The sequence below is a fragment of the Penicillium malachiteum genome, assembly GCF_028827825.1.
Source record: "Penicillium malachiteum strain IBT 17515 chromosome Unknown utg000003l:1.0-4950554.0:1.0-4952489.0, whole genome shotgun sequence".
In the NCBI taxonomy this organism is placed as follows: domain Eukaryota; kingdom Fungi; phylum Ascomycota; class Eurotiomycetes; order Eurotiales; family Aspergillaceae; genus Penicillium; species Penicillium malachiteum.
In genome coordinates this window covers 683,798-702,846 of record NW_026643096.1, presented here as the reverse complement: position 1 = coordinate 702,846, position 19,049 = coordinate 683,798, and the positions used below count along the sequence as shown (strand labels likewise).

Genomic DNA, 19,049 nt, shown 5'->3' with positions numbered 1-19,049 from the left:
AATGGCTTAATGGGGCCAAATGGATGCATCCATAGCGTCCACAGGTGGCAATCAATGTGTTCAAACATTTGAATGCTGCCCAGGTGCGCCTGGAAATGGATACAAGAAGGATTTAAATCTCACCGTGACTTCAAGTTATTCTTATCCTCGTCTGTATACGAGTACATGATTATGAGGAATGCTATTGTATAGTACCATTTCTAAGCGCCGTTCTAGGGTTGTTGGTAGTTAACTTGTCCGACTCCAGGGCTCGAAGTCTTGAAGTTCAACTTGATGTTATCCATGGATACACTAGCGTGCCCACATGCACATGTGCCAGTGCCACCTGGGCAGTGGGCATGTGGCTTTTGTCCAATCTCTACTAGACTACTCCTCCTTCCGAGGTCCTACTACTACTACTACTACTACTACTACTACTACTACTAATATAAAAAGCTAGTTTCATCTGGAGTAGTAACTAAGTACGAATTCCTCTCCCACTAATACCAGCAGCACTTCAATTATGAGTACATGGTATCCATGTATCCTTCAATTTACGGAACAATTTCCCACACCTGGGTATAGCCACAAATTCGCATTTTGTTACAGCCCCACATCCAACATTTGAACTATGATATATCGTGTTTTGGGATTATTGACCTATCACAATACTATTTTCGTGCAATCACGACGCGAGATCTCTGACAGGATTCCCCTCTCAAGCTAATGCACAATGAATCACGTACTGGGCTGAAGGTGGGTGACTACCTCGCGTCGGTCCACTTGGTTCACAGCCCAAAACACTGCAGTCCCCCTCTCTCCTGTTTCCCTACTACTCAAGTGCTCATTTAACCCTCAACCAGCCCAAAAGACAAGGTTGATAACGCTATGACAATTGAATATTTATTCGAAGGAAATGGAGGTCCATCCAATATCTCTCAAGCGGAAAAGTGCGTCCTAATTCCATTACACTAATAACTTGAAATGAGAGTATAGAAGTGTGAGCTGTACTGACTTAATTTACCGACAATGAATACCGAGGACGGTGAATCCGAGGAGAATATATCTGATTACAATGGGGCCGATGAAACCGAACGTGAGGACGAGCTTGAAGACTCCGAGCATGGGTATGAATATGACGATAAAGATCAGAGCAATGATCTGGAATTGAAACTCGAGAGGAAATTGAAGATCATGAGTATATCATCCCCGGTGATGTAGCACAACTGGTGAAGATTCGGCTCTTTTTGATGAACGATAAAACGGGCAACTACAAGTGGATGAAGAACTTTGTCGCCGAATGCACCTGTAATGGTGTTGTTGTTGCGACCACTCTTGCGCGGCATAGTCACCCAGAAAGGACAAATATTCACCCAGGATGGACAAATGGTCTAAGGAGACACCGTCGCTACTACGATGGCTTCTGGGAAACCGTGCAAGAGCGAAGCGCGGAAATGTGCCGTTTGGCCTTCGAAATCTTTGATCGATATGGAACTATAATGACAAAGTATAAGGACCATCCAAGACAAAGAGGAACTGGTATATGGGGAAGCGAACTTGATCAGGGCCCTCTTTTTTTCTTCGAAAACCTTCATATTACAGCACTGAAGCTACGCCGGAAAGGGCTGGGACAAAAAGTTGTGTCTTTACTCTTGGAGAAGGCCAAAAAATTCTCCTTAGCCAATAGTGTGAAGCCAGATGTCTATATCTTGGCGGGCTTTGACAATTGGACTCCCAAGGACTTCATGGGTCCTGAGTGGACTCTCCATGCTTTAGTCATACCTGGATATCTTAAAGCTGATATTGCATCACACTTAGTGGGCAAGTCACCAGAGGAACGTTTGATGATAAAATATCAAACTGAAGCAGTTGCTACTGACTTTTGGCGATCATGTGGCTTTCGCCGAATCGGTGTATCTGACTGTTTCGCATTTTCATTCATTCCGGACCATCCGTCCCATGCCCTTGCAGCAGCCTCCGATTTCAATCCACGTCGTAGCAAGGCTCGAGATCTTGAAAATGAGGAGCTCAGAGTTATCTATGAGATTGATTGCTCTACTGGCACAAGCACACTGAGAATGGAAAGGCTTCGCAACGCGTTGCCATTACATCATGCAGCTCTCACGCTGACGGACGAAGAACTGAAGGCCTTTTTCATCACTCATATTGATGATAAGATTGGCTGGGATCGAGTGACCAACTCCGAGGCTACACTCCTGCATCTAACAGCTTGCGAGTTCAAGCCCTTGAGTGCACAGTGGCTACTTGAGAAAATCCACGACGCAGAATCCTGGAAGACAGCCCGTGATATCGACGGGCATACCCCGTTTGAAGAATTGCAGGAGAAATTAAAGAAAATGCGAACGCAAAGTAAATGCGGCCTTCGAAGAATCAAGAACGTATCGGATCAATTTGACGGAAATCCTGACGCCGCAGTCTCTTGTCTCTGCTTGCTGTCCGGAAAGAATCCTTCGGCTAATAAAGCATGTTTCCGATATGGGTGTACATATGGAGAGAGCGTGGAAGGATTTATCTCCGTCAAAATGAAGAATTCTATGACAGGTCATGAAAAAAATCCCAAGTGGACTCAGAGAATTGAGGATGGCGGATGGGTAAGGAGCCATGGGTTCCTCGACTGCGATGTGCACCGGAGCCTCGCAATCCACCTGTCACAGCGACTGGGCTTTGTGAATATGTTCCAACTTGTGGTAAATTGCCTCAATGCGGAGAAGGCTCCTACTGTGGAAAATCTCGAGTGGTGCTGCAATACAATTTTGAACCAGAGGGGCTCGGAGTGGCCGCTGAATACATACATGCAGAGCTACCTGCGCCGTGCTGGAACGCAGAAGGGCTGCCGGGCAGTGCTTCGGAGTATTATCGAGAGTGCTAGACTCGCCGACGCGAACGACGAGGCGGGCCGCGGATGGGAAGACACGAATGAAATCAACGAGCCGTTTGGAATTGACATAAGGTACCCGGACCCCCCCCAGCCGAACCAACTTGTAGAAACGACCTTGAGTTTGAAGCTGCTGCCAGAGCCTGTGGCTACTAACACGGGGATGCTCAGCTTTGCTACCACCTGGGCACCCGTGGAACCGGATGGTAGATAGTTCCTAAATGTCCTATACCAACCTAGAGATATTTCTTACCTCTTAATGCCAGCTGGCGGGATAATTTCTCAATAATCTGAATATAACGTTTTGTCAATCATAAATAACGACGCTTTTTACCCTGAAGTATCTGTCATTGTCTGGGGGCCCGAGAGAGTATCAAAATAACCTGTAAAGTATCTGTTGATGTGATTAATCTCCCTCTAGGGCTGAACCTTGGAAGTCCGAGATGGGCCTTATTCGATCTCTCAGAACTTAGAAGTAGTATCTATCACACCTGGGTCCTGAATTTGTCCTCGACTAATTAATGCATACCAGTAATTTAAACCAATGATATGATTTGTCCTTGTTTTTTTACTTGAAAATTTGAAAGGGAGCAGTACCGGGTATGGATGTGTTGCTCCCATGCTCCCAGGATGGTTCTTTGGGATCGAAAGTCATGCTGGGCCACGTCAGTAGGTGGAGAGAAGGTGTATTTCTTTGTCTAAGAATCCACTGGCATTTGAACTTTGGAACATTTCATAGTGCCTTTTGGTCACATTCAAATATTTGATGTTCTGGCCAGTTGCCTTTCAAGGCTGTCACAACTTACAAGATCTATACCCAACTTGAAGTCCCAACCTGAGAGAACAATAACCACCGGAATGAATGATAATGTGTGTTTTGTTTGAGAAAATATCACTCGCAATGCCAACCTGGAGGAGTATTGGGAAAAGTACCATCGGGTGCTAGCGGGAGGCGACATGAGTCTTTGGGGGCCATTTTTGCTGCATTCCAGCCCAATTCCAATGATGCCATATCATGATGTGATAGATAGCGTCCAACTTCACCGCCGAACTAATTCCACACTAAAGAACAGAGAATTATCCAGGGATTTTGGAGAGGCTGAGCTTGGGATCAGGCACAAACCCTGGTCATAATCCCTGTAATGCCTACACCCTACGGGGTATGGAGTACGTGATTCTGGGCAGCGCAGCCTGCAGCCTGCATGCCCATGGCTCGGCTCGCAAAATCACCTAAAACCTCCCAAGGTTCTTCCCGAATTTATCAATTTGGTCGCAGTAAGTGGACTCCGCACTTTGATAAGAATCTATTTTTCTTTCAAGTGTGGATCTTTATGCATGTTGTCATCATAACTCATCTATTTCCTCCCACTAGTTTAATTTATCCTAGGTATTCCCGATCTAATTGTAAGATCATCCGAAGCTACTCCTTAGTGTTGATATTAATAGAATCATTTAATTACGAACAATATCATCCTCTGAGATTATCCATCAATGCCACATAGTATTGCAGTTTTGCGGATCCTTTAATCAAAGGTAAACCATCCTGATGCTGGTCAGACAGGGGGTAACAGCTTCAAATATGAGGCACCGTATTTCGTATGTCGGATAACGTTTGTATCAGATAGTTTGAAACAAAGAAAACTTGGCGCTTTGCCACATATTAGCATCCTTTGCCCCTAATTTACCCCACGGTGGGAGAGGATATAGCGGCCATTCAATACTAGATACGACATTTACCCCAAATAGTCTCCTCAAACGGTGATCCGTGTGTAAGAAATGCGGTTTAGGAACTACCCCACCTCAAAAATGAGTCTAACTGAACAAAGTAGATTCCTCGAAGGAGTAACTTGAAATCATATAGGGCGGACTCCACTCTTCCATAGGCTACCAATGCCTACCATAGCCCCCACGGATAACGGAGACACCGCGGATCTTAGCCATGAAACACAGCCTCTCCACTCTCATTGGTTTAATTCTGTTCGCATTGCTTCCTGGATTAGGAATAGCGTCGCCAAATCGGCTTAATGAAGCAATTAATTCGTCGCTCTTTCAACTGTTGACGAAGCTTGGCTTCATTCCCATAGAAACTAAGCATCTCACAGCCGCAATGAACAGTATTTCGCGAGCTTGGCTGCATTAGATGATGCACTAGCAGGCATCAGATTTAGACAAAAGTCGCGCACTTGTGGATCATAGAAGGATATAAACCATCTTGTCTGCCCCCATACCTAAGCTTTTTTTTTCTTCACTATTCCCAACTCACCAGCCACCAACCCACCCGGGCGAAGCCCTCTCTCCACCTATTCTCGATATCACTTTGACAGGCCTTGGATATTTTCATCTTACATCTCCTCGCTCTAAAAAGTTTATTGCCATCCCGACATATACACATTTCGCATATACAAAAACCTCAACCAAGTTTAATTTCACATCAAAATCCAAAATGGGCTCTTTCGACTACAGCGATGGCGTCTCTGTCGCCGAATTAGTCGTCTACATTCCCGCCTTCTTCATTTCTGGTTTCCTTGTCTTTCGGCAGGGTTTCATGACAAACTGTGGATACCTTTTCCTCACAGCATTTGCCCTCCTCCGAATCATCGGCCATGTCTGCAACCTTATCACACTCGAAAAGACCTCCAAGGACCTCACAATCGCATACATGATCTGCACAGCCATCGGTATTACACCTTTAATGCTTGCCTGTTCAGGACAACTCTCTCGGGCGTAAGTCTCACCCCGTATAACCTTATACGCTAGTGCCAAACACTAACCCACCCGCAGTAACAACGGTATTCGCGAACGCACCGGAAAGGGTTTCCATTATTTCCACTTCTTCGCATTCCGCATGCTCAACATTCTCGCCGTCGCTTTGAGTATCTACGGTCTCACTAAGAATATGACTCTCGAGGCAATGGAGAACCCACCAGCTATCTGCAAGGTCTCCATGGCTATCTACCTCGTTTCTTGGGTCATCCTCATGATCATGCTGTACATCCTCTGGACCCGTCGCGACGGTCTTGAGCCTGGTGATGGTCGCTGTCTCTTGGCTGTTGCCATTTGCTCGCCAATCCTGCTTGTCCGAACCATCTACGCTGTTCTGATCTTCTTCCTTAACAACGGCACCTTCAGCCTCGTCAACGCTAACGAGACTGTCGAGGTTCTCATGAGTGTTATCGAGGAGGTCGGTATCACCGTCGTCCTTATTGCTATCGGTGTTACCCTCCAATCTCGCAAGGATGGTTACACCAAGCCTGAGGATGAGGCTGGTATGATTCCTAAGTACGAGCAGACTGCGTATGAGCCTGCCGGTACTCAGTACCAGCAGCCTCAGTGGCAACAGCCTACTCAGTACCAGAACCAGAGCCAGAACCAGAACAACCGCTATGAGCCAACTCGCTATGAGCAGGCCCAGTTTTAGATGTTCTGTATAGAGATGTCTTTATGATTTGTTTGGATGGACCGGACAGTATAAAAGTCTGGTCTTTGTTCATTACCTCTTGATCTCACTTTCATCATGATCTCCCTGGTGGAATCTTGATTATGAGAGATAAATATGCTGCATTTAGGCGTTTATAAGCGAGAGGGATCTTCATGCATTCCCTTGCTCTTTTCTTCTTGGGATATTTATTTTACCACTAGATTTTGCTGATTAGCGAGCTGTTTGATAAACGAATAATTTTACACTTTTTTCTTGATTGATGATTGTCTCCAAGTAATCTCTAAGTACACGTTAATGCTGTCCAGATGTCTTCTTGATATCCACGTAAATTAAAATGGATGATCATAGGCAGTAGGTAGAGAAGCAAGTACAGCTAGACTCCGAAGAAATGCCAGGTGTGTACTTTGCCAAGATTCACTCCCCGATAGAATTCTCAGGGCTGCATCTCTCGGAGCAGCCTCAGGATTTGAGAGAAAGAAAGCAAGGAATCTTACATTGAGTTCTATTTGAAAATCTTTAAATGGACTTTGGTGCTCAGCATAAACATGGACGGTATCATATAGCTGCTGTGCGAGAGCGTCAAGTGCTGTATCCAGGTGTGACTTGGTAGTTGATGCCTTTTTTCTGGAAAGGGCAGGCCATATGATCAGCTCGATAGTTTGAAGAGGTAAATTATTCTTAGTCTTACTTTCTGTGTGCCCTTTGAGTAGTGAAGCAGAGCTGCCTTGCTGTGTCAGATATCAAATCATGTTGACTAAGGATGATGTCGAAGTAAAATCCCTTTCGATTTTGGGCGTGGTTACTTGCTTTAAGTCTGAGAAACAAAGGTAAGGTGAGAAGAAGCTCAAGATGGAGGTTGCAGATGTGTGATCGAGATTTTTGAGATAAGAGGATCTTAACGAAGCCTGCAGGCTTTATGCGCGATATCAGGAGATCTTGAATGAGGTGAGACTTCTATCAATAGTTATGGCAAAGTAAAGAATGACACCAGACCTTTTCAGCCTGCTGTTACTCGACTTTTACAGCCCGATATTGCTGAGTGCATGTACCTTCAGACCTTACTCAGGGGACATCCTCCACTCCTAGGATAGATTGATACACGACCTTGGAAAATACTACATACTCACTAGAACCAGAATCTCAGGATACTGAGAGATCCTCTAGAATCAAATGATACTGTAGCAAGCCCTCACGTTGCCCGAATTCACGCCGTGCTTCGAGCGACACTGTACTAGTAGCAGCGAAATTGCACGTGGGAAAGGTATCTCCTCAGCACTCAAGTGCTTGGCCAGGTGTGTTCACATCCTCTCAGACAGGGATTTCCACACACTTAGGTACTCAGTCGGTAGTATGGACAGGTGACTGATAACCTATACCTGTTTTTATGTAATCATCTACAGGATTACCTACGGGGTTACCTGGAGGGTTAGCTGGAAGAGAAGGAAGGCTAGCTGCTACATGTGTATAGCTGGACTAAATTGGTTCTACGATTTCTGCCCCTCTGTTTATGCCAGGCAGTGGCAGAAGAAAATAAAGCCACAGACACTCGAGAAACAAGTAGGGCCTATGTGAGGCTCTCGAGGCATAATTCCAAAGTTTTATAGTAATATCTCGGACTTCCGGACTTACGAGTCCAGTCCTACAAATGAGGGAGATACGGCTTCACACCTGAAGAAGTTAATAAATTTTATTATTGCTCATTAGGTTAACGCTATATAAATAATCTAGCACGATCTCGTGACCCCAGAGAACTAATGTTCCTCATTGACATCTGGAAGAGCCCTATGCTCGTTTTTGGTGAGACCCGGCATCCACATGGTGGCCCCGTTTTCTCTTTCCAGTAGGACGGTCATTAGAATCCGAATCCTCTTGGATGATACCGCGAGAACCATCATCATACCATTCACTAATCTCCCACTCAAAAGATGTAGATTTATCTTCACTCACGCCTTTTCCACGCTTTGACCGCATCAAACGACCAAGACGGCTGCCCTCCACCATCTCCTCGAACCATGGTATGCCATGGATTATACCACTTCGAACACTCCGCGAGAGATCTGGTGAATCTGGAAATGATGGTACAGTAATTGAGGACGTGGAAGTAGCTTCCTGTGTGGGTGCAAGGGATGAGCTGGAAATGCCGGTATATGGAACATCTTCGTCGGAGTCCTCGGGTAGTAGATGAAGATCTTCCAGAGCGTGTTGGTCCGCGCCTAGAAGACTTCCAATAGAAATGGCCAGGTAATCCGCTTCCTCTTCAGGTTCCTCAGTCCAAAAGCTTAGTGGTGTTCCGCAGAAGCCACAGAATATACGCTGGGTTTGGGGCGCGTCATGTGGCGTGAAGGTGCGTCGAATGGAGGTGTGTGTTTCATCGGGGAAGAAAGAAGTCGTATAAGAATGATACCAATCAAGTGGTACTCGTAGCCATGCTGTCAATGGAGTGCCTTGGAATCGACCTGGGATTATCACTATTAGTACAGAGTACGAGGAAGCTAGTGGATTGGGGTCAGTATCTATACGGCTGTCTCTACTGCTGTCAAAGTATACCGAAGCATGATCAGTCACATTATCAGGGATCTGGATCTGATAATGGATGCGACCGCAGGAGCATGATCCATGCAATGGCTCGTGGGGCATGTTGGTTGGGTTGTACAGAGAAACGTCGAAACTGCTAATGAGCAGCTACTAGCTAGTGAAGCTGCTAGGCTTGGGGTAGACCCGCTTTTGTGATAGGGACTCGAGAGATCCCTCAATAGGGATTGAGCTGCCTGAAATCGAGGTTGGCGGAGTAGTGGATTAAATAAATGGATTCGAATAAGATAAAAAAGTGCAAGAATGACAGAAAACTCGGGTATGAGATGGACCCTCTCTATGACGTTGAAGAGTGCCAAGACTCCAAGAGTCAAGGCCCAAGTTTCCTTCTCCGCATTCCAGCTTATCGCGATTCGCTATCAACTTCCAGTCTCTGCGCTTACTTTTCCACGGCTCCTCCACACTCTTTAGCACGTGGTATATTTACTTCCAATATATTTCTTTAAATACCTCCCTTTTCTCCTTCACTACCTTGCCTGATCATCATACAAACTTATACGGACTGTCCACAACCCCAGTGTACGCATACGCATACCACCAGTTTCACTGCATTCACCCGCTCCACTCTTCACAATGAACCCTGACGATGAAAATGACCGGTCGTCCTCGACCTCAGCGCCCAAGTCTGCATCTGGTCAGGAAAAGGATAAGCCTCGCCTGACTGATCAGGAGAAGAAGAATAATCATATTGCCTCTGAGCAGAAGCGTCGCGCTGCCATTCGAGAGGGCTTCGACCGCCTGACAGAATTGGTACCTGGCCTCGAAGGTCAAGGTCGCAGTGAGAGCATCGTCCTACAAAAGACAGTCGAGTTCATCCACCAGCAATTGCAAGAGCGTCATAGCCTTATTGCCGAAGTGGAGAACAAAGGTGGTCGAGTGGACGACTCCTTGCGGCCTACATAGGGACTCGCGGGGCACATTTTGATATTTATATTTACCTTCATCTGGCGGTTTCATTGCTTTTGAATTCCCCCTTCTGCTTGCGCTATTTTGCATCATGCTACCCATATTTGTGGATGACCTTGGGCCTCATGCATGTGCCGAGGTTCAGGAGGCGGGCCTTCTTCACCCATGAAAATGAATCATGCATCCGAACAACGAATCTCTTTCGCCATCGTCCACTTTTTACGGCACTGGTATCAGAATGAAACACTGAGTTTCCATACCCTGTTTCTGGAGAGCTTCTACTCGATCTGGCCGGCTCTGTCCGATCTGAAGTTTTTGTCCTGTGAAGCAACGACCGTTCTGATGGATTTCTTTTCTGATGTCGCATGTCGTATGTCGCATGTTTTAATACTTTTATACACATATTTTTGTACATTCGAGTTTTTGCCCTGGGGATCTAGGCAGAATGTCTTTATGGGTGTGGCTACGGAGCCACAAGGGCGTTGTCACCGGTCGGCTTCGAGTTTCTCTAGGTATACAAAATGTTGTAGTGGCAGTAACGGACTTTTATAGCAAATATGATTGCAGTGCCGTCTCACTGATCCCTGAATCTCATATCTCTGAATGAAACTTCTGTGGATGAATCTTCGGACAATGTATTCATCTCATTACCCGTCTTGATCACGATGAATGAGTACTTAGGCTACCTGAGCATAGTTCGGGCGCTACCGCAGTATTAGTAGTGATATGTAGCTCACAGTGAATTATCATTCCCTGCTAATTCTCTGCCGGACTATTTTGAGTTAATTGATTTTTTTTTTAAAATAACAGAACAATCCAAGACCAATGTTAACTATAGATCATGCCAACTTGAATCCTCCAATCGGGCCATGAACATAGTGGAGACAAGTGCGCGGACAAGCAACGCCCATCTATCTCAAAAAACCACCCTAGCTCCACCAATCTCCAACCTCATCCCTTCAACACCTCTCAAAACCACCATGTTTTTCTCAAAGAAACCCCTCCTCGACGATGAGGACTCAATCGATACCGAGACCTCAAACCAACCAGCACCAGGTCGCGGGGCACCTCTCCCCCGCCCACCACCACTCTCCCTCCCAGTGCTCAACGAGCTCCGCAGCAAGCGAGTAATCCTAGCCTCTCAATCACCACGTCGCAAACAAATCATCTCATTCCTCGGACTTCCCAATATCGAAATCATCCCCTCAAATGCCGACGAGGATCTTCCTAAATCCCTTGGTCCATTCGAATATGTGCTTGGTACAGCAACCAAGAAAGCGCAGGCGGTGTATACACAAGAAATCGATAACGAAGCACAAGGCGAACCAGCCCTAATCCTAGCGGCTGATACTATTGTCGTTGATCCAACCACTGAAACCATCCTTGAGAAACCCCGCTCAGAGGCTCACCATTTCTCTATGCTTAAGGCCCTGCGCGATGCACGCGATCATAAGGTTTACACGGCGCTTGTAGCTATGGCTCCCCTTGCTAGTGCTAGACAACCGGGCTATGCTATGGAGACTGTTGTTGAGGAAACACAGGTGCGCTTCGATCCCGAGGTTACGGATGAGTTGTTAATGGCTTATGTTCGTACTCGTGAGGGCGCGGATAAGGCTGGTGGGTATGGTTTACAAGGCTTGGGATCTATTCTCGTGGAGAAGATTGATGGGAGTTATGATAATGTTGTTGGATTGCCGCTTAAGGCGACGTTGAAGCTTATTCAGGCGGTTATGAAGAAGGCTGATGATGAGGAGCGCTTGGAGGGCGATCCGATTTTAGAGGCTTTAGAGGCGGCGGAGGCGGAGGATGAGTTCGAGTGATTGATTCAGTTACTTGAGATTCATGTTGGATTGGGAAAAATACATTTCACATGCAAGTTCAGGTTATGAGCATGGTTCCAATATGCTCAAGCTGTAAACTGGTGATATCTACGCAGCGGGCAGCTTTCAGTTCTTTGGGCGGGTGCTTGTATTTAGAATAGATCAAAATGATATATGCGCACTGGGCAGTATTTGCTTATTTATAACTTGCATGAACTTGACGTATTTACTAGTATGAATCAGGTGGTTGCATTATACCACATGCGAGTACAATCTACTAGCACTCTATAGGTATAATCTGTCAAAACTGTTATACAATCTGAATTCCTATTAGACCCATGGGTCATTCAAATTGAAGGATTCAGCCCGATATACTCGGGCAGACAAATGAAATTGTGTTCAACGACATATACATAGGCGGAAACGCCTGGAACCAGAATAAAAAAAAGAACCCAAAACAACCCTTTTCAAATCAACGCCACTCTATGCGTTCCAGATGCGGCGCAGAGCCTCGGTGACACCGACGTCGTTGGTCTCGAACTCGTACAGGCCGACGGCAGTGGTGAGGGTGAAAGCGCGCAGAAGCCACTGGCAGAAAGCGTAGAGCTTGGGCACACGCTGGGGACGGAAGTAGTCGACAATGGCGGCCCTACACAAGTTAGAAAAGGTCTGAGCAGGGCGGTGGTAGAATAAAGGCGTCTTACTCAAAACCGATGTGAGAGTGGGCAACCAGGAGGGTGCAGAGAACGGCATCCATAACGGGGTTAAGAGAGCCAGCGGCGAAAGGAGCAACGCTGAGAGGGATCAGACCAACGCAGACAGCACTGGAATTAATTAGTATTCAAGTAATCCTTTGTAGGAGCACCTCGATTTGAGGTGGATGTGGTATGACGAACCGCTCGAAGGTCCAGTGGTAGCTACCCTGGGAGGGCTTGGTCTCGGGGACGGGAACGGGGTCGTTCACTGAGATGGACTGTTAGTACCAGGAACAGCATTTTATGCTTCCGGAAGATGTTCCGCCAGATCTTCAAAGCTGTATAGTCCAGAAATGGACATATATATTGGACGTGTAATCTTCAAATTCGAGGCGGAACAATCTTCGGAAGTGGAAATTTGGCACGGGTCATAGACATACTGGTACCCTCGATGGTCTCTATAAGATAGAATTAACGCAATTAGCAAGTCTGTCCACACTAGTATTCCACATCTCGAGTATATCCCCAATCTTCAAGCGCAATGGCCAGGGTCTCGACTTACGAGGCAATGGGGGCAGGATCTGCTTCCGGGCGGAGGCGTGGAAAGCCACGGCCTGGGACACGCCAATATTCTGGCGCAGGGGCGACCGGGTCGCAATGGACCGGAACAATGATGGGCGCGCGAACGAAGCCATTGTGACGGAGTTAGAGAGGAGATGTAGGGGTCGAGGATCAACTTCGCGCACACGGATGAAGTTGGTGACAACCTCGGGAGTCCGACTCGGTATGTCATCCATTTACGGGTCAGGTGATTGGTCGAGAGGTTCCCGCGCAGCCGAAATTGGCCGATGCGGGCGGGAACTAAACTCTTTGCCGGATCTGGGGATATACTACTAGAATAGAGATGTATTTATGGATCTTAGTAGGATTCAAGGATATGGGTTACTGGAATGATGCATATTCTAGGATCTGCGATATCCAGATCTCATCCCATTTAGTTTCTTACCAGAACTAGGGATATCGAGTATCTCGGTATCTACTAGCAAGGTAGTACCTATGAACACTAACTACTAGTAGCATGTAAATGGACAAAAAATAGAAATTCCCAGTGTAATTGTGGCGGGTATCATCGTTCAGTATATAAATAAATCTAATTCTAGGTCCTCAGCTATAAAGCCATATTCTAGTACTTGAGCACGGCCTTGCCCATGTTCTTGCCATAGAAGATATCAATCAAACCCTCAGCAGAGTTCTCAATACCCTCAGTCTGGTGGAGCAAAACCTTGAATGATCCATCCTTAATCCACTTCTGCACATTCTCCTGGTGCTCCTTGGTGTAAAGAGGACCCATGTTGGCATCACCAACAATGAAACCACGGCAAGTGAGACGCTTGGCAACAACCTGCACTAGATTGGGAATAGGGTAGCTAGCCTCGTTGTACTGCGAGATCATACCACAGAAGATGATACGACCAAAGTTGTTCATCGCGTTCAATGCAGCCTCGAGGTGCTCTCCACCAACGTTCTCGTAGTAGATATCGACACCCTCGGGAGCCAGACGCTTCAGCGCACCAGCAGGCTTCTCGTTCTTGTAGTTGAAACCTCCGTCAAAGCCAAGCTCGTTAAGAATGTAGTTGAGCTTATCGTCTGAGCCAACGGATCCAATTACTCGCAGACCCTCGTGCTTGGCCAGCTGGCCAACCAGTTGGCCAACGGCACCACTGGCAGCAGAGACGAAAATGGTCTCGCCCTTCTTGGGCTTACCGATGTCGTAGAGAGATGAGTAGGCAGTCAATCCTGGCATACCGAGAGGACCCAGGAAGACACGGATATCCTCCAGACCCAGAGGGTTCTCGAGCTTCTTGATACGGACCAGGTTTGGGGTGTCAAGGGCGGTGTACTGCTGGAGAGGGAGGAAACCGATAACCAGGTCACCTTCCTTGAAGTTGGCATTGTTGGAGCGCAGGATCTTGCCAATGGTGTTGTTTTCAATGGGCTTGCCGAGAGGGAATGCGGGAGAGTAGGACTGAATGTGGGCGGGACGCATACGACCCCGCATGTAGGGGTCGTAGCTGCTGTAGAGGGATTGAAGGACTACGCCATTCTCGGGAGTGGCGACATCGGCATCGTACTCAGCATCCTCAACGGTGAGATGCTTGCCTGGGATAGGGTAGGTCGCAGACTCAGGGATTTCCTTGAAGATGAGGGTCTTGTTCACCATGATGGGCAATGTTTGTGAGAGTAAGGTTCAAATTGGACGATTGTGGGCGAATGATTAGAGTAGAAGGCGTACTATGCAGGGATGATGGAACTATGAACAAGAATCGTAAGGAATGCGCAACAGGGTTTATAAGAAGTTGAATGTTCTATGATGAAGCGGGGCAAAAATGAAAGGACCGAGGCAAAAAATCTAGATTCCCTGATTACTTATTATAAAGCAACGGTTCACCGATGGATCCGTCCCGAGAAGCTTCTTGAGGTGGTGATGCCTCCGGTACTTTGACCCTCTTTTTTTTTGTTCCTGTTTTTCTTTGTTTTTTGAACCTTGGAATTAGATTAGGTATTTGGGTGCTTACGGTTCCACTATAGATGCAATGATGCCTTAATTATCATGGATTATTTTGTTGAAAGGATTGTACTGTTTATTCTATTCCTCATATTTTTTTTTCAATAAGAGGCTCGACCCCTACTTCGTATCCGCTTCAATCTCCATATCTAAATACAGTGGAGTCCACGGATGAATTGAAATCAGTCCAAGCCGACGGACACAGCCATTCTGGGTAAGAGAGCCGTTTTTCACAAAAATGTCAAATCCTGGAATAGAAAATCGAAGTTAGAAATCAATTTTGTGCAATGAAAAATTGCATAGGTTGATTTCTCAGCACGGAGGAGACTACCAAATTTGGTATCATAGCGGGGACATTAAGTGGATCGATCTGAGTTAAAGTTATTATTGGTTCTCACAATTGGTCTCATCGGTTCATCGCGCTGCATGTCTTATGCCTATTATGGTCCGGGGTGCATTAACATTATTAGCTTCGAGATTTAATATATTCAAATGTTCCTGAGTAATATTAGTTTAATTAATATTACTTGATATGGCATTTCTTACTCAAGTGCTTATTTTGCGGTTATCGCCACATTCAACTTGAGGTTATTCAAAGCGACTACTACCGTAGAGATTACTAGTATTTGTTAACATTTGAAGGCTCTCGGTATGCTAACATGCGTGCATTAACTTCTAACTATTCATTAAGTGTGTAGGCTATGGAGGTATAAAACGTTAACAACTCGTAAACTCATCCGAATCGGACCAGGATCAAAGGGAGACAGGTCAACTGGTATAATTCCCCAATTCCCCAATCAATTGGTCCCAGCTAGGACCCCCAGCGCCTTGGAGATGAAGAAGTCTTTGCCCTTGATCAATTTGATAAAGAAGCTGAAGGGAACAAAACCAAAAATCTGCCCAGTGCCACCATTTTCACCAATAGGAACAACCATCAAGATACTGTCACCCTGGTCGTACTTTTTTCGCTCGCCTCGGCGGAGAATATCCACCTTGATGTTGTTTGCGGCGATACGAGCCTGCTCGACAGCCTTAAATCCAAGACGCACAGAATTGCAGTTGATATCGCCAGCCGCATAGATAGATAAGGGCGATGAGCTTTGCGAAGATTGAACACGTAGTTCTTTGTCGACCTTCACCCAGCCATCCGTGCCCAGGAAACATTCAGGAATGAAAGCGTTGTTGGGGGTAGAGCCGGTGGTTGGGATGTAAAGATCGGTAGTGAGCTTCTCGCCGCTGTCCAGAGAAACAATCCAAGAGTCGCCCGAAGCCTCGACATTCACCACGCGCGTGGAGACCCGCACATCGACCTTTCTCTTTTTCAGTTGGCTTGCAGCAGCAGAGCTAGCGGACGATTTGAGCATCTGTAAGACTCGGTCTGTCGCAGAGACCAGTGTGATAGAGACATCCCCAGACTCGGAAAGTTCACCAGCCAACTCCACACCGATTGGACCCGCACCACCGATAACAATGTTCTTGGCGCTGGCGATTTTCTTCTGGGCTGCCTCAAGGAGTTCCTGGATGTCATCGCGCCCGGACGCTTTGAAAGGGATGGGGAACCCGGTGACTTCACCCGTAGAAGCAGGAGTAGTGGCTCCGGAACCGATCAGGAGATAATCGTAGGATAACGTCCTTGCCTCACCATCATTAGGGGTCACCGATACGGTCTTAGAGGTTGGATCAATGTCAGTCGCAAGACCAGCAATAAACTCAAATGAGTCAGCTGAATATTGGGAGTATACACTCTCAATTGGAAGGAGATATTGGTCTGGCTGGAAAGCTTGAGGTTTGGCGATGATACGGGGAGCAGCAATGTTCCAATAGAAGTTCGGGGAAGGATTGATTAAAGTGACTTTAGCTTTTAAGCTTTGGATATCTTGCAGGAAGCTGTGAGCTGCAGTATTTCCCACAGTGGAAGCTCCAATAATCACAATATTTGTTTCTGCCATGATGCGCAATGACCACCTGTGAAAACCAGGTAGAATTAAGGAGAAGGGAAGGGGAAAAAAAAAACTTGAACACGATAAACGCACGGGTTGGTTAGGGGGGTTAGCCTTTATATAGCGCGATTTTAGCCTGCACAAGTGCCCCCCCACTCCACACCGGTTTTTGGGGAGGAGGAGTAGCTAATTTACGGCACCTGGGGGACCATGGTTTCCAACTTTCTACATGTCTACGTAGGAAGCATGTGTAAACTTGACAGTTTCAAGTGATCTGCCCGAGGTGTTTGTCATCCCGCTTCCCGCTCGGCAAATAAGCAGCAAATAAGCAGCGCTTATCAATGGGCCTTTATTGACATGTTTCCACCTAAATCTTGGAATAGATCAGGGGCTGACTCAGCAAGAAGCTTCATATTTGCAGATTTTGAGTTCTATTAAAGTCATAGCGATGATTATTTCATCCTAAGAATGAGTATCAAGTTGTACATTGTCTAAAAAAAAAAAATTGAAATGGTGGCGGAAATTGTGTTATGTGGAAGGATTAAAGTCAATTTTAACTTAGTGCAGAGAAATGGATCCTTGTGATCCCTGTGATCCTTGTGTGGTGGCGTTTACAGTAGGCGGTCTCAATTTTCATATGAATGCTAGATTCTGCCACCTGGTGAGGTCACATGACATATTACTAAGCCCGATAAGAAACAGATGCTGATTGGTGCCCAGGATCATGAGAGTGAGCCAATGATAGACGTTAATGCTACGGTCATTGTCTTGGACACCAATATGGATGATCAGCTCTATTATGTGCAAATAAGTTCTGGTTACGCTATTGCGACTTTGTGAACTGAGCAGGCGAGGAAACCGAGTCAATTGAAATATTGACAATGAAGCCCTGGAGATGATCTATTTGACCAGTCGGAGAAATCGGCGATCGGAAGTGCAGTCTGCCTTGCCGCTTGCATTAAGATCACTATCAGGCACCTGGGCGCATAACTACCTACAGAGTAGCCTGCGAGACCTTTGACCGGATGCCTACTGCTGGTCTTACCGACTCTTACGTGCAACACGCTCATTTGCCTAAAAATGTAATTTTCCCCCTGCTCCGTAAAGTACAACTCTTGATGGTATCTTGAGCGGTGAGTACCTGGACGTGATGGAAAGCACTAGCCTCTACGTACAACTTGAAATTATAAACCCTTCGGGCCCCCTTCTCTCCGTGCCCGCCCCTCTAAAATTATTACTCCCTGAGAAAGTCTCTGAATGTCACCGGGTTTTTTCTTGATCTGTCCATACGCTCTTCAAGGTCAATAATACCTGCGAGGTTGTCCAGCTTGCCATCTTCATTTCTACTTGGACTTACTCGTCGCCACCCCACAGAATGTCTGGTTCTATTCTGATGGAGCCAACACCCTCACATGATTTGACTTCCTCAGAAGACCAATGGAGTGATAAATCACCCGAAAGAGGTTACCATCGCCAGGGTGACTTCTTCATAAAAGGACACTGAGGCCAAGCGAATACATCACTGCATACGATGGAAATATCCATGTTCTAAGACTTGCAAAAGAGAGATTCCAGAACGAAGCTGAGTCGTTACGATATATACGCCGCGTCAGCGATGTCCCTGTTCCGACCTTGTACGGCTCAATCGAGGTCGATGGTGTTTATTTACTTATCATGGAATATATCGACGGCGTTGGCATGTTCCGACTCTCAGAAGATCAGAAAAAACTCGTCTTGGTAGAACTTAAACAGTTCATCGATACCCTCCACCGGATAAGGTTGAACAAAATTGGCGGACCTACAGGGGCTGTGATTCCTCCATACCGGGTGATGGACTGTACCGACAACGATTCTTGGACTTTGTAAGGAAGCCGAAACTCCAGAATATGTGTTTTGTCACAACGATCTTTCACAACATAACATCATTGTTGACCCAAAGACCCTGAAAATCAAGGCCATTATTGATTGGGAATACGCAGGCTTCTTTCCGGAATACTTTGATGCGCCTTTCTACAAAAGAATTGGCCCCTCGGCTGCAATCGATGAGGAAACCGATGATGTACCAAAGTTACTTCAATTTCTGAACCAATCCAAATCGAATGACTCTCACCACGCCAAACCGCAAGCTTGAAATCAAATGATCATACACTTTTATGAATAGTATGCATATGTGTAGTCCTGTATTTAACCGAGAGATATAGAAATATTGAGTCATT

General features: G+C 46.2%; 9 protein-coding genes across 9 annotated transcripts; 5 read left to right on the top strand and 4 right to left on the bottom strand.

Moving 5' to 3' along the window:
* Positions 1 to 1,008: 1,008 nt before the first annotated feature.
* On the top strand, positions 1,009 to 3,089 carry N7483_006583 (uncharacterized protein; the record flags this gene model as incomplete). The annotated part of the gene is made up of 2 exons (XM_057090020.1): positions 1,009 to 1,075; positions 1,159 to 3,089. The coding sequence occupies 2 exons, from the start codon at positions 1,009 to 1,011 to the stop codon at positions 3,087 to 3,089; spliced, it is 1,998 nt and encodes a 665-aa protein (XP_056944761.1).
* Positions 3,090 to 5,318: 2,229 nt separating this feature from the next.
* Positions 5,319 to 6,293, top strand: N7483_006582 (uncharacterized protein; the record flags this gene model as incomplete). Its single annotated transcript, XM_057090019.1, has 2 exons — positions 5,319 to 5,599; positions 5,657 to 6,293. 2 exons carry the CDS (start codon positions 5,319 to 5,321, stop codon positions 6,291 to 6,293), a joined length of 918 nt encoding a protein of 305 aa, XP_056944760.1.
* Positions 6,294 to 8,096: 1,803 nt separating this feature from the next.
* On the bottom strand, positions 8,097 to 8,951 carry N7483_006581 (uncharacterized protein; the record flags this gene model as incomplete). The annotated part of the gene is made up of 1 exon (XM_057090018.1): positions 8,097 to 8,951. One exon carries the CDS (start codon positions 8,949 to 8,951, stop codon positions 8,097 to 8,099), a length of 855 nt encoding a protein of 284 aa, XP_056944759.1.
* Positions 8,952 to 9,479: 528 nt separating this feature from the next.
* On the top strand, positions 9,480 to 9,809 carry N7483_006580 (uncharacterized protein; the record flags this gene model as incomplete). Its single annotated transcript, XM_057090017.1, has 1 exon — positions 9,480 to 9,809. One exon carries the CDS (start codon positions 9,480 to 9,482, stop codon positions 9,807 to 9,809), a length of 330 nt encoding a protein of 109 aa, XP_056944758.1.
* Positions 9,810 to 10,792: 983 nt separating this feature from the next.
* On the top strand, positions 10,793 to 11,632 carry N7483_006579 (nucleotide diphosphatase; the record flags this gene model as incomplete). Its single annotated transcript, XM_057090016.1, has 1 exon — positions 10,793 to 11,632. The coding sequence occupies one exon, from the start codon at positions 10,793 to 10,795 to the stop codon at positions 11,630 to 11,632; it is 840 nt and encodes a 279-aa protein (XP_056944757.1).
* Positions 11,633 to 12,115: 483 nt separating this feature from the next.
* N7483_006578 (CybS family protein) lies at positions 12,116 to 13,022 on the bottom strand (the record flags this gene model as incomplete). Its single annotated transcript, XM_057090015.1, has 5 exons — positions 12,116 to 12,281; positions 12,337 to 12,456; positions 12,529 to 12,595; positions 12,768 to 12,785; positions 12,890 to 13,022. The coding sequence occupies 5 exons, from the start codon at positions 13,020 to 13,022 to the stop codon at positions 12,116 to 12,118; spliced, it is 504 nt and encodes a 167-aa protein (XP_056944756.1).
* A 488-nt stretch (positions 13,023 to 13,510) lies between these two features.
* On the bottom strand, positions 13,511 to 14,548 carry N7483_006577 (MDR family NADP-dependent oxidoreductase; the record flags this gene model as incomplete). Its single annotated transcript, XM_057090014.1, has 1 exon — positions 13,511 to 14,548. One exon carries the CDS (start codon positions 14,546 to 14,548, stop codon positions 13,511 to 13,513), a length of 1,038 nt encoding a protein of 345 aa, XP_056944755.1.
* Positions 14,549 to 15,690: 1,142 nt separating this feature from the next.
* Positions 15,691 to 16,842, bottom strand: N7483_006576 (NAD(P)/FAD-dependent oxidoreductase; the record flags this gene model as incomplete). The annotated part of the gene is made up of 1 exon (XM_057090013.1): positions 15,691 to 16,842. The coding sequence occupies one exon, from the start codon at positions 16,840 to 16,842 to the stop codon at positions 15,691 to 15,693; it is 1,152 nt and encodes a 383-aa protein (XP_056944754.1).
* A 1,366-nt stretch (positions 16,843 to 18,208) lies between these two features.
* N7483_006575 (aminoglycoside phosphotransferase family protein) lies at positions 18,209 to 18,964 on the top strand (the record flags this gene model as incomplete). The annotated part of the gene is made up of 3 exons (XM_057090012.1): positions 18,209 to 18,311; positions 18,398 to 18,642; positions 18,701 to 18,964. 3 exons carry the CDS (start codon positions 18,209 to 18,211, stop codon positions 18,962 to 18,964), a joined length of 612 nt encoding a protein of 203 aa, XP_056944753.1.
* Positions 18,965 to 19,049: the final 85 nt, after the last annotated feature.